Source organism: Engraulis encrasicolus, chromosome 17 (genome assembly GCF_034702125.1).
Source record: "Engraulis encrasicolus isolate BLACKSEA-1 chromosome 17, IST_EnEncr_1.0, whole genome shotgun sequence".
Classification (NCBI taxonomy): domain Eukaryota; kingdom Metazoa; phylum Chordata; class Actinopteri; order Clupeiformes; family Engraulidae; genus Engraulis; species Engraulis encrasicolus.
The window spans coordinates 8,542,546-8,557,281 of record NC_085873.1 but is presented as its reverse complement, the minus strand read 5'-3'; the positions used below and the strand labels follow the sequence as shown (position 1 = coordinate 8,557,281).

Sequence of the window (14,736 nt, the reverse complement as noted above, 5' to 3'; positions counted from 1 at the left end):
ATGTAGTCAGGTTAACCTTGGTCACTCAAGCCATCCTGTGCAATTGCACCAGTTAGTAGTAGGAGCAACAGGAACAGGTTATGCCAGTATGTCAGCTGTCAATAAAGTAACAACTTAATGCAGTGGTCAACAAAGTGGTCCTGAAGTGGTATTAGCTTTTGCTTTGGACTCAATCAGGGCTTCAATCAGGCCTCGAGCACATAAGTTGTGAAGTCTCTAACCTGCTGTACAGGTTATTCTGGACAGTTTTGACCAGCAAACCTATGGGAACAATGTGTGCGTGTGTTTGCAGAATTTTTTTACAAAAAATTCTTGCACATACAGAGGAGGAGTGGACAACTATGTGTATGTTCCAACTGTGCATCATATATTGTTAAATCAGACCCATGTTCTTTTTAAAAATATATACACATAGTTTTTGGGGGGGTTTCAACTTTATTTAGACCACACAGTGAAGAGTGGGACAAGAAATGAGTGGGAGAGAGAGACGGGGGAGGGTTGGGAATCGAACATGGGTCGCCAGCGTAGCAGTCCAGTGCCCAGCCGACTCAGCCATGGCTGGGCCATCAGACCCATGATCTGCACAGGAAAACAATGTTGTGTTAATTTAACATTTAGAGTGTGCTTGGGGGATCAAATACACTCTAAAATGTGTTAATTCAACTTTCTGTTAGTAAATAAAGTACAAGTAGATGGATTGTTTCAGACGCCTCTCACATACAAATAGATATATTCCCTGACAGTTCTTTCTGAAAAACTTCGGCCAACGAGGTCATTTTTGAAAACTCTGATGTTAGTGTGCTAACTTGTAAGGGTTCCTCTTTAGAATATGAAGGCCTGGGAGTCACGTGGTACAACCGCCCAGGAAGGCTGCTTAAAGCAGAGCGGAGCTCGGGATCCCTCAAATCATCGATTATATTCATGTAACGTCGAGAATTGTATAATATACAGAGTTAAGTAACTTTATAACACTGCAATAAGTCATCAAAGTCATTATTTTGCACGGAATCAGCCAACATCGTCTCGAGGGAAACCTACACAGACCTCGCCGGCTAAAACTTCATTGAAGATGGCGAAACCACATGTTGAACCTAAAAATCCATCGAAGGACAATGTTGCTGGTGAACTTACAGCTATAACATCTATTCTGGAGCAGTTAGCTAACGATATTACTGTGTAGTGAAAAGTGGTATTGAGAATCTGACTGAGACAGTGACAGCCCTTGGGGGTAGGATGGACATGGCCGAGGCGAGAATTTCCCACCTGGAGGACAAAGAGGATAAGGCGAGCGCTATCAGGATTGATTTGGAGAAACAGAACCGCCACTTGCAAGAAAAGCTGACGACCCTCGAGGGCTTTTCCCGATGCAAAAATGTTAGAATACAAGTTCTCCAGTCCAGCAGAAGCAAAACGATTCATCAGTGGACTCTCGGCAGTCGAAATAGAGGAGGAAAATGATCAGGTGCCGTCAGATGCTGAAGAGACTGATACGTGACGATACATTTTTCTCACATCCACATATTCTAGGATCAGACTATTGGGCCTTCTATTTGGAATATTGTGGTAACTGACCATGCCCCAGTTGAGCTCCTATTGCCTAGCACCTACCTACTTTAGAGAGCAACGCTTTGGAGAGGGGTAGACTGCCACCTAGCATGAGGTCAGCAGTCATTACATTATTACATAAAAAGGGAAAGACCCTCAATATTGCCTTTTTTATTGATGTTTGTAGGCACTTTGTTTTTCTTTTTTTCTTTTTGTGTGTCTTTGTTTTGGTGTGTTTGTTGTGTGATAGGTGTTCCTGTTGGAAAAGAGGAAAACACAGATGGCTGAATTGAGATGTTGATGTTTAATGTTTATTGCTGTCTGTGAAAAATACAAAAACAAAAGAAAAGAAAACTCTGGTTTTGCGTTTGCACGTAAAAAGAGATAAACGGAGACTTGAACGTCTTATTTCTTTCGCAACACTGCCGCTGCTGCATACAGGCTTAAAGGGGTCCTATTGTGCTTTTACATGTCCACTACCCATTTATTGGGTTACACAGCATCTGTTGTATGTAAAAGCTTGGTGAAAGCTGCATTTCACAAATTGGCCTCTTGGGGGAGAATTTCTCTGCCGCAGGAACGCTATTTCTCAACTGTCAGAGAACGCGTGGTTGGGTTTTCAACATTCTATAGCTTTTGTTTCCGGTACGGGTCTACGTCATGCTGTACCTAACATTGCTGCTTATGGGATGGAGTGTTGACGATGTCACAGACCATTTATTAATTGCAGAGACAGTAGACCTAATGCGCATTTGTTCATCGCAGCCACATAGCCTAGGCCTATCTGAATTTGACAGTATTGTGATGAGATGTATCCTATTTGTGAATACACCACTCAGTGTACAAAATAGTGTACAACAATAGTGTAGCCTACAAGGATAGTGTAGGATTTCGCCATCCACAAGTTTATTCCATTACGCACGTTTTTTTTTTCAATTCATAAATCGGCTCCGTCAATAGGTTACTGCAGTGTTTCTCAACCTTTTTTTAGGCGAGGCACCCTTTCAATTCATGAAAAATTTCAAGGCACCCCAAAACAACAAGCCGCAACATGGCATCACATCCAATACCACAAAAGCTTAGAAAAGTAGTACATTTGGAGACGTCACACGACCTACGTTCGAAGTTGCAGCTGACTGGGGCGACCTGTATTTACTTTATTGTGCAAAAATGGCAGATAAAAGATTCCACTGACTAGCATTAACTTATCAATTTAGACAAAAAATGTATTATATTACATAATTAATTTATCAGCCACTTTTCAGGGGCACCCCTGAGGGGGGCCCGCGGCACCCCAGGGTGCCCCGGCACCCCTGTTGAGAAACACTGGGCTACAGCCTCGGGTCTGAAACAGTTGAATGAGGAAGGTCGAAAACAGGCAGAACGCGTTAACGCAGTTGCGCACTGAGAATCCAAAACACTTCCAAGTGGGTAAAAGACTCGAATCTCTCCTTTCTCTCTCTATTCGCTTCAGGGCCGTTTTGCATATGCTGTTGGCAAGACTAACTTTTGTTTGGTAAGATGTGAAAACCCTACACTTGTATTGCCGCTTGAAGCATAACATTAATTAGAAGACGTGCGCTGATGTTATCCAAATAGGTATCACGACATGACCAGCAGCCGTTTGCATCAGCAATGTTGGCAAGGATTAGCCAGTTAGTATAGGCTATGCGTAGGCTACAATTCAGTAATTAAAATGCAACGCAGTTTTGTTCATCATATCTGCAAGAGCAACGTGGATATTGGCTTGACGTCGTTTAAAACTGGTCGAGTAGTCGGGCGGCATGCCAAAAATAATGAAACTGAAACGGATAGGGCCTATTGTTATATAAAAAATCCTGTCCTGTCGATAAATGCGAACAAAAAAACCACGAAACCGAGACTAGGCCTAGGCGTTATTATAAGACCCAGTATGAAACCAATCCATCGAGGACTGCCCATTGCGCTTCCAATCCAGTGGGCGCATCATTTCTGCCGGGGACTAAATAGAAATGCAGTTACTAAAATGAAACCATGCACCTGAAAATACCTTGAAATGTATTTTTATGAAGCATAGCCTATCACCATTGTGCATTAGGCCTACAGACAACGAGCAAACAGGAACTCATTTTTAAAAGCCAACAACGCATGCGCTCAGTAGCCTATTCAGTCTGGCTTGCAAATAGACCACAGGACGAATTTGAACACGGAGTTCATATCACAAATAGGGTGTCACGATATCACTGACAGACGTTGAATTGATAGGTTTGAGTCCGACAAGTCGTGCCCTTGTCTTACTGGGCGCACTCTTTCAATTTCGGACTGCGTCTTTGACAGCCAGATGGGGGCTGCCGCGGGAGCGAAGAAAATGTCCACAACTTCGCTGAATAAATAGGCCTATCCTTTGAACTGTGTACAGCAATTGCAGATGATTAGCTTATTGGATAGCCTATTTTGTGAAGGTTAACTTGTCATTAACAAGGGAATGTGATCTGATTTCAATCCCAGAACATTCTTTGTGTCTTCAAATTTCCACCTGTCAACAGCAGATCTAGACTTCTCCCACCTAGACCAGCGCGACACTTGTCTGTTTGCGAGCAGTAAACTTGGCTGATAACTTCAACTTTAGGGCTACAGTATGCAAGGCTAGACAGCGGGTTAACCAATCAGGCCCCTACTGTTGCGTTAATAATGTTTGAGATAAAGATTCTTCAGCGCAGGATATCAGAAATAAACAAGACAGCGCAGATGGCTATTAGTTTTTAAAAAAATATATGGTCACAATCGCGTTATTACGCATCATATGCAATATGCGTATTATTTCATGAAACCTCAAATCGGAAGCAATAGCCTGTACCCAGCACTTTCAACCCTTTCTCAGATTAATGGCAGCCTAATTGTCCCAAGCGATTTTGAAATCAAACTGAAGCCCACGCACGGAAGACTCGCATTGGATAGGGACTGGGTTTCAGCAAATGACACAGCAAGGTGCACAAATAACAACGTGGGACTTATGATGCGTCCTTTTCAGATTAATTGTGGACATTGGGTGAACTATTTGGCTGTCAACTTTAGACATAGGCTACAGGGTTGGATTCCAGGCAGCTGTGCTGCTGACGTAATATTAGTAATAGAATGCTTGATGAAACGCTCCATGCTGCGTCGAGATTTCAGATTGTTGAAGGGTCTAACATTCTGCACTTCCACGCGTTTCAAACAGGCGGCGTAGGGTGCATGTACACAATGATAAAAAATAATGGACATGAAAACAAGTGATCATTCAAAATTAACTCCACTAACCACAGTAAAGCAAAATATTAACAATGAAAGTTATTCTAAATAGCATAATAGGGCACCTTTAATGTATTTATCACAGCTCGTCTGCATATTTATGCAGATTTGCCGATGGTGTGAACCCTTACGAAAAGGTACATGGTAAACCATATGTAACGGGGTGAACTGTTTGTGCTCAGGGCAAGGTATGTCCCTCTGTTTTTACCGTAATATTGACGTCATGGGACTCTGCCAGCCGCTGAATGGCTAATTGGTCAGTGGCGAATAGGCCATGGTTTTTATAAAAACACCCGGAATAGTTGGCTCGTGAAGCTCCCCGGTGTTCGGGTGCCTGCAGAGGGCTTACCCTGTGTTCTTGTTGGTGCGCCGAGGTCCTGGGTTCCAGCGCACTTTGCTACGCCCCAGCTACCAATGTTTGGGTATGTGTCTATGTAATGCATGTAGTTCTGATGTGTATGCGTTAGATCTGTCCATTCGGACTGTGTGTTCACTATATTTTGTCAATCGCCAGGTTGGACAGTGTCTCTGTCACCCGACTGCTTGTTGCTCTCCACCCGCTGTCCAGTGGCGCGGAGGTATGTAAATACTCTGTATGCAAGAACATTGTGTAATGCGTAGTAGCCCTATCTAATTATGTACCTATCTAACTATGTACCATTGTTAATGAAGTGTTTCATTGCCTGACTCCTCAGAGTGCCATCGAGGGTCTTGGGCGGTGAAAGCTCACTGTGGGCAGGTGGCCCATCGCTGTTTTGTCCTTAGTAATTTAGTTTACCTTTCTGTTTGAGTTTGTTTGTTTGTTTGATTTGTTTATTTCGATCTAGCCACCCCATTCTTTAGCTGTGCGTTGCGCACATAGTAGACTAGTGGTGAATTACACTCAAATGAATTATCATGTGTGTAGTGATTAGTATGCGAACTGGATTTGCATGTGTATATTCTCACTCATTGAATCACTTGCTTGCCGTGGTGGCGTACCTACGCACATGAGTGCGTGTGTGTGTGCATTTGATCGTAGGTACCTTTTATACACAGTTAATCTGCCTTGGAAGCCTGCTGCCGTGTAATATCTGGGGCAGCCAATCTTGGTTTCATTGTTTAATTTTATTTAGGGGTGTGGCTCCCATGTGTTGTATGTTTTTTTATGTTTGTATAAATAAAGAACACATTTTTATTCCACTATTGGGGAAACGCGTCTCTGTCCATATATCTATCCGAACCTGTTGTGCCTTACTGTTTGAAATCAAAATACATTCTGTGGTGGAAGTCCCCCAGTGGCGTAGTCGTGCAATCACAAGTATCAATTTGATTACCATTTTAGGAAAAGTAACATCTAAAGTTCCACTTGGTTACACATAGTTTTTTAATAGTTTTTTTTAGCATGGTTCGGCATGACTTGTGCTTTTTCCAGATATTGAATAAAACTTTGGTAAGACTTAATTTTAGCGTTACATCTTTAAGCACTAACACATACAATGTTAATGCCTGTATAAGTAACTTGTAAGGCATGTACTAAGCAAAATCAGACATTTGTTAGGCATTCGCAAATGTCTTGTTCATGCACAATAAGGGATTTATTACTAATATAACCTTAGTAAGGCTCAGTAAGCCTATATTTCAATTTATTAGTAAGTAGTAAATGCCAGAATACAATGTTTATAAGCTGCCGACACACTGTGTGAACAAACCCTGAACAGTGTGAAAACAGATGTGGAATAAGGGTGCCTATTCTACAGTGAGGCACTGCTCAGCCCAGATGGCTTAGGGCCAATTGTGAAAGCAAGTGCGCAGGTAGCCTGGAGTTGAAATAACCTGCTTCCATGGTCGCAGGGCGGGTTTTGGCTTATTTGGTGCCCTAGGCGAGTTTGAGTTCTGGCGCCTTCAATCATATTTTATCCAGTTTCTCCATGACGAGACATACAAATATGACCAGATCTAGTAACCTTTCAAAAAAACTCTTGCTTGTGGATTCTTTAATTATTATATAATAATTATCTAATCGATTATTTTTTCCCGCCCCGACACCTCCCCCCAATCAAAACACGAGGGAATGGGAAACAACATTCACAAACATTGCATACACACATTCACACACACATACAGAGAGGGAATCATACGGGGAAACACAGAGTCCACTCCAGGGGGCGTCGGCACTCCAATATGCTGCTCCATTGTCAAGTCAGTATCCTACAGCTTTGTGCTTTCTTCTACTTGCGGCCTCTCCAAATGGCCTGTGTCAGATGCTGACATCATTGTCTCCATTTGTCCATTGGTGTCACTGCTCGCTTGTTCCAGCCTCGGTGGTGGAGTGGTCGCATGGCTGACCTTAAGGATGTCCCATCGCTTAGGAAGTACATCACGGTGGAATAGTTGCTCAAAGATGTACGAGAAAAACAGGACGCAGATCAGCGTGACAAGCATGGCTACTGTCCGGACAGGTGCTCTCTGGATGTAAACACCATCGACTGTTTCACCACCAGGAAAATGGATGGCCGCTGGGAGTCCAATGGTGGGCTCTCCACACAAACACCTCAGCAGGATACCCAGGAAATACCCCATGGCACCCCCATAACCGTTGGCGAAGGGGCAAAAGACGACACAGACCAGATGAGGAAAGATCACGCAGTATCCAACGTCGGCCCACAGGATGAGAAGCCCTATGATGCTGTTGGTTAGGAAGGGCAGAGCTGTGCCGACCACACCAACCACAACAATAGAGATGCGGATCACCCACTGCATCTCTCGGTCTGAGGCCTGTGAGTGATAGGAGTGTATTTTAGTTCCACATGGCCTGTAACCAATACTTAAGAAAATAACTGTAACTCGCTTTGGATAAAAGCGTCAGCTAGGTGTAATGTAATGTAATGTAATCTGTAAAAAACCTGTTTTCTGATGTTCTTGTAGATGTTGGAGCTGAACATTGACGTGGCGGAGATGAGACAAGAGTCTGCTGAGGACATCACGGCTGCAGCCACAGCGGCGATCCCAATGACGGAGACGAATTGAGGGGTGAGATACTGCAGACAGATGGGCAGGATGCCATAGGCTTCTCCACGATCGTATGGAGAAGGGGCACCATAATCTGTTTGATTCCAGTCTGGGGGATGGCGAATAAGGAATAAGGTGTCAAAATTGCAGAGTAAACTTTTATTACTCCAGATAATGACGGTTTTGGAAGATACCTTTATGACCCAAGTCATATCTAATTAGACAAATGTCTATTCAGAGAGGGAGTCATCAAACTGCTGCCTTTCCGTTTTGAAAGCAGCCTCAGAATCATGTGTAGTTAGCTACCAACAGAAGAGCATTGGACACCTGTGGATGCTGCCACAGCTCCAATTAGAATAGACGGAACTCCCAGGATGACGTTCATCACAGCTGCAGCAAAGCATGTGACCTGTGCTCTCGCCACTGATGAGGAGGACAGGATTCTTTGATGAAGGCACTGTGATGCAAGTCCTCCAAGGCTCTGACCAAAAACATATTAAACACTGTTACAGTAATACCTGTTGAAATAAAAATGGACTTTGTCACAAACAAATATGTATTATTTGTATAATTAATATGCAATGCTCTGACATTTTATTAATTAATTCTTACTGGACCCAGAACTGTGTTGTCCAAAAAGGAACAGCGTCCTATCCAGGTAACCTCTGACAAAGTGTCCAGGCTCGACCAACTCATGGTGCGACCGTGCGACACACCTCTGGTTTGCTTGACATCTCAGGGTTGCTATGCACATCTCCCATAGTGAGATAAGTTTGCTAATGTCCCTCAGAGAACATAGCTTGTGATTTGAACCTTGGATTTCTGACTCAGTTTTAGCCAATACATCCTGTTTTTCTAGACTTCATTCATGCCAAAAGGTATGCTCTAATGATTCCCAAACTTTTCACCCTGCGCACCCCCTTGTACATTTCAATGAGGTTTGCGCACCCCCTGAGCGAATATTTTGGTGTGCTGATGGCCGCGCAAGTATGGATTCACTGCTCATTCACTGCACATTCAGTCGTTTTGGGGAATCCTCTTTTCCAATAGTCTTGGAATTAAACTACACTTCAGATGGAGCCTTCCAGCATATAATGTACCATACTATTAAAAACTACTTAATGTTCATTAATGCTAGATAAAAACTCACATATCCGCCATTGCTCTATTCAGCTCGCGCACCCCCTTATGGCAGGCCGCGCACCCCCAGGGGTGCACGCACCCCAGTTTGGGAAACTCTAATCAACACACTATGTACCACCACTAGAAATTCATCCAGCCATTTTCCAATGTCCTGCGTCTGTATTTCTCCAATCCAAGGTGGCTGGTAGGTGTGATTGAAGGCTGTGATGCTGATGTCAAGTGGGGTGGGGTTCACAAAGACAAATGGTACAAGCAGCCACTGCAGGACATAAAACATGACAGTCAATGCTTCTCATTTGCATTATTCTGCAATTAAATGAAGCCCAAATTGTCCTTGTGTTATGTTTCAAGTAGAAAGTGGTTAATGGGGGACAGAAGATATTTTTTAGACCTTCCCACCGCATTGAACATGGGCTAAATGTACTTACCAATGCAGCAAAAATAAAGACCAACTGAATGACATCAGTATAGGCCACAGAGTAGAAACCTCCAAGGAGAGTGTATATGATCGATACTGCTGCAGATATGACCACAGAGTAGACAAATGGCAAATTGAGAATGGAGCTTATCGTTCCCCCTGGAAAATAATCCAGACAATATACAACAAAAAAAGTGAAGCGCAGTTGTTGCAGCAACAATGGCCGCTCACATGGACTCACTAGTCAACATGAACTCTGTAATTTCAAATCTACGAGTGGTTAAAGTAGCATCTCATAATAAGTCAGACAAGTGTTTCCCCAGTCAATGCAAGGATTTTAAAAAAAACACTCCTTGACAAACCTACAGTACCCATATGGAGTATTTCCAGATGGTAGTTGTGAAGCTGGTTAGATACCAAACACATACTGCACATTTGACATCAAGTGGAGTAGGCATACTATATTGGCACAACACAAGGCAACTTTAACTGTCGCAAATGCACATAGTGCAATCAAAATACAGGTCTTTAGGTTTTCAGCCATATGGTATTTGCCATGTGTCATTATTAATCATTGTGCTGTACAGCATTTTCAGGACAGTTTACATACAATGGACAGTTGGCATAGCTTAACAATGCACACTGTTCTGCCAGTGGAACGCAGTAATGTGCATTGAATAGTATTCCATAGTACTACACTACTATAACACTCAGAGCCTTTAGTAATACATTATGATTTGGCCATTGCCATTCTGGCAATTGCCATTCAGAACATTTATAACAAGGCCCATGCCTTTACAGAAAATACAATGATAACAAATTAATCCTTCTTATTACCCAGTGCCAAAAGTACGCAACCAAAATAAATGATATCCGAAGCGATGTTTGGGATGATCATCAAAGTAGCCACCACTTTGCCATATTTGATCTGAAAAGGATCCATCACTGTCACATAGCTCCTCTCCCTCATAGGTTTAGTGAAGACCGAACCAGCTGCAAAATAAATAAATACAATTATACAGGAAAGAAAAAAGTCATTTCTCGAGGACAAAAGCCTCAATTAAGTCCTGAACTGTGAGGTTTTCTACACTGACTTTGAAAGACTGTTGTTGGACCTTGACGTCTCTTCTTGCTGTGGAAGCTTTTTTGGTTTAAGCCGATTCATACGTTTAGTCAATGACAAATGAATAAAGGAATAAAATAATGTAACAAGATTCATGAAAAATGTATGAAGGTTGGACCGTTAATGGAATGGTCGAATTGATATACTGTATAATGAGTTTGGCATGTGCAAGATTAAACAACGGTCATAGCTATAGGCCACTAGATATTGTGTTGACTATGTCTATGTATGGGACTAAATGTCCCAATTTGATTGACATTGTCCATCCATCTGAATAAAAATCTCTGTTTGCCATCTTTATTGGGAGTGACGTTGCTTGTATTAACATCAAGCTGACAAGTCATTACAAATTATCCAGTAGGTGGCCGTAAAGCACTTGCAAACAGTGTTGAAAATAAAGGGACCCTGTACCAACATGGCGACGCATAGGGCTGGTCATGTCAATAGGCTGAACAAAGACATCTATTGTAGTGTTCTATGTATATATACTGTATATACATATATATATATATAATGTATACAATAATATGACTACTGGTCAAACTTACCAATTATGAATGTGACGAAACATTGGACTGGTAGCATTGCCCAAACAAGACCTTTTCCTGGAGTATAAACAGTTTCTGCAACCCCAAGAATGAACCCTCCTCCAATCCAGGTAGCTGTGAGAATATATACAGAATGGAAATTATACTTTTAGCTGTTAATGGAACTAAATGCCTCAAGAACGAGGTTTCGGGGCCTACACGATTCGACACAAAAGCATGTGATGAGTGTCAACATTGAAGAGTTTCTTGCCGACAGGGCCAGATAACCGCACGTTAGATTCACCTCATTGTCCCGCCCATTTGAACCTTTCTTCTTCTAACACAGCAGTGGGGGATTGTGGACAAGCTGTGGCAGTACGTTCAAATAGTTGATTCTTCCCCAGCTAATCAAAGTACGGCATGCAAAGGCCAAAGATGTCTTACTGGTCTTTCAGAATGTCAGACAAGGAGATCCCCCTATTCATGCTGAAAAGTGTACATTTAGCAAATTAGCAATAATGATATGAATATAAATATAAATAACGACACGGATAACATTTGTGCTGCATTGTGAATGGTCAGCATAAATATTGGAAATAAACTACTGAAATATGTTTCCTTTCAGTTGGTACGAGAATGCGGCATTCACTTTTGGCAGGAAACTATTGTAAGACCTTGAGTGATAATGCCAAACCAACCAATGCACAATAAATGATAAAAGAGCACAAGTAGCCGACAGCGGTTCTCATATTTTGTCTGGGCATGACCTTCTCTTAGTATTTCACAATATGTAACAATGGCGGTGGTGGGAAGACCTAGAAGCTTAATTCTCGAATGATATTGGGCAGCCGTGGTGTAATTACATTACATTTCATTTGGCAGACGCTTTTATCCAAAACGGAGAACATAAACATTGCATATAACACTTGCAGATACAAAGTGTACAGGAAATATACAGAACAATGGGTGTAAATGCCAAGTGGGATTAGTGTTTGTTTTTTTTTTTTTAAAGTACATTAGCAAAGGGTTAAGTAGAGCGCGCGAGCGCACACACACAAACACACACACACACACAGCACAACATGCATTAAGGCTTTGCTAAGGCAGATTTACAGTTTTTGTCATCCATGCATACTGTACTTCTGTCGCAAACTAAAAAAATCATAGTTTGCCGCAAAGTCGCGTACAGGACATTTTTTCTGACTCGGTGCGCGTCCACAAGCAGCGACCAGGAAGTAGGCAGAAAGAGTAGGAGATGAATAGGGTTGCCTTGCCTAGACAAGAGTAGCCTAGATACAGCTACTGGACTACAGAAGGAACCCTGTATTATTTTGAGGATAATCTTTTCATCTTCTTCCTTAAATTTAGTTAATAATGTTTAGTTATAAGCACGTTGTGTTTGGCGATCTATTTGTAAAACTCTGCCAGAACTGCAGCCAGAACAATGTTCTCACCTTGTAGGCCTAATGATCTGCCGGTGTTGGCTACAAAAATCTATGTGTTATTGTAATGAGTCTACAGCGAGTTGTGTTTGGTGATCCATTATTAGAACTCGCCTAGAGATCATGCGATAGAGTCTGCTATTTCTCTCATGAACAGCAGGGGGCACACTTTCCAAAATACAGTACAAGCCCTGTCAGGGTCAGAACTGCAAATGTGTCGCAAGTGAGCTGAAGGATCTATAAACGGTCTGGTACTTTGAATGATGTCAATAGTAGTTCTATAGAGACAAAAGTCGCTAAATACTGGCGGGTTGTCTGAATAAAGCTGGGCTTACACTGTGCGACTTTTGCCCCTATTTTGCAACGATTTGGCACTCGCACGACTTTTTGGGAGTCGGGCCGATTTCTTGCTCAATCGCAGGTTAATCGTGAGTCTCGCATCGTGCAGTGTACATGGGGTAACGACAAGCGATTTCGCCTCACGATCGTGCAATCGCGGGGTCGCAAGAAAATCAAAACTGTTTGATATCCAGGTCGTGGCTCCTGCGTAAATCGCACAGTTAAAGCAGTGCTACGACCCGATTTGACACTTCACGTGCACAAATGAATAGGGCCGTGCGATTTGCTGTTGAGCGCGACCTCATCTCCACCTCAGGTGCGCATGTTCCCTCCTCTGCATACCGGGGAAACCAGAGCCATCTAATATCAGAGTTACGCCACTCCCATAGACCTCTATGGACCAATCTTTCCACAGCAATGGCGGCTCTCATGGAGCCTCACTGAGCGTTAACATGGAAATCCCCATTGACTTTAGTTCTATTAGAAGTTACTTAGTTCCAGGAGGTGGCCGTAGAACACAGAAAATGTGGTAAAGGTAATGTAATTTGTTTGTACTTAATCTTTGTTTGGTATGTGATGGTTCTGTGTTAGTTTCCAACGAACAGAAGTTTACTGTTAAGAAACATTTTAATCTACGCGAATCACATCACCAACCGACTTCCTGGTCCCCGGTTTGCGCAACTCTGTTATTAGATGGCTCTGGGGGAAACATGCCTGTCGCGTCACGCAGTGGAAGCATTTGGCTCGCATCCGACTGTCGGCTCGTATAGTGTGAGGGCGTGAGTCGTGAACTTTTAAATAGTGAAATTCCATCGTGCAGTGTGAGCAGGAGCTTAATACCCACGAGCGAAAATATCGCACAGTGTATGCCCGGCTTAAGGCTTTATACCTGTCGCGAGTACTTCGGGAGACTTAGCTCTAAAACCATTAATAACATCATTGAAAGCGTCAAATCTGTAGTCACAAGGTCTGTTCCTTCAGCTCATAAGCGCCACATTTGCAGTTCTGTAGTTCATAGGATATGTCATGTTCTAGTGTTGTACTTCCACCATGAGTTTACTTTTACTTTTGACATCTCTGAGCTAGGCTACTTACCAGTCATGGTGAAAATTCCCACGGCCATACCGATGGTGCGTCCCCCCAGCAACGTCACCTCGGTGACAGTCCCTGTGGTCACCTTTGCTTTTGCTCTCCTGGAGGCCCATATTCCTGTTGCCAGGACAACCGCGTAGAAGCCCAGAAGAGTGATCAAACCAGGTACGTTTAGGCCCATGGTCAAGACCGTCAAGTAATTGAGTATTCTGACTGAGAAGTTCTGCTTGTGGAGTTCCACAAAGACTGCTGCTCTCCACTGATGTTTTCTTTACCAAGCACTTCCCGAAGATGCATGGACTAATGTTGACAGTCTTACTGTTTTGTGTGTCCTAGCACGCATCTGCTTTTGTGCTATGCTACTTCTGAAACATAAAAGCGAAGTGTTATAATTATATTATTATGATACGACTAACGGTCACTGTTGGGAAAGTTACTCAAAAACTGTAATGCACTACTAATTACATATTACTGACGTTTTAAAGTAATGCGTTACATTACAACATTACTTTTTTTTTAAGTAAGGCATTACACTACTTTTGCATTACTTTTAGTTACTCCAGCCAAAATGACTGGAAACAAGGATTTGGCAATCTACAGTGCAAATCTATGAGGTGGCATGACTTTCACCTTCGTTTTGGAAGCTTGCCGACTGAAAACCAACATTTTCAGGAATTGTGTCTTACCCACACACATACAATACCTAACATTGATTCCCCAATACAAATATTAATCCTTACTCTTCTTACCACACCTTACTTTGCACACCAGCGCCTGTTCACTGTCAGCCTCTTCAACTTTGTAGCCTAGGCCTACTGCATTTTCACGTTTGGTATAGGCCTACAC

The 14,736-nt window shown here is 42.6% G+C and overlaps 1 protein-coding gene across 1 annotated transcript; it reads right to left on the bottom strand.

Annotated features, from left to right (window-relative positions):
* Positions 1–6,814: 6,814 nt before the first annotated feature.
* Positions 6,815–14,167, bottom strand: LOC134467212 (high affinity choline transporter 1-like). Its single transcript, XM_063221119.1, has 8 exons — positions 13,894–14,167; positions 11,039–11,152; positions 10,205–10,360; positions 9,378–9,526; positions 9,065–9,208; positions 8,134–8,287; positions 7,701–7,915; positions 6,815–7,572 (listed from the first exon to the last, which is right to left on the bottom strand). The coding sequence occupies exons 1-8, from the start codon at positions 14,069–14,071 to the stop codon at positions 7,006–7,008; spliced, it is 1,677 nt and encodes a 558-aa protein (XP_063077189.1). The 5' UTR covers positions 14,072–14,167; the 3' UTR covers positions 6,815–7,005.
* Between the last annotated feature and the right edge of the window lie 569 nt (positions 14,168–14,736).

Bases quoted from the DNA above. Each gene is read 5' to 3' on its own strand.
- LOC134467212 (XM_063221119.1), bottom strand. From the start codon at position 14,071: ATGGGCCTAAACGTACCTGGTTTGATCACTCTTCTGGGCTTCTACGCG. The intron at 10,361-11,038 runs GTAAGTTTGACC...TTTATTTTGCAG, and splicing joins TTTCGTCACATTCATAATTG to CTGGTTCGGTCTTCACTAAA. The intron at 8,288-9,064 runs GTACATAGTGTG...GTTTTTGGTCAG, and splicing joins TGGATGAATTTCTAGTGGTG to AGCCTTGGAGGACTTGCATC.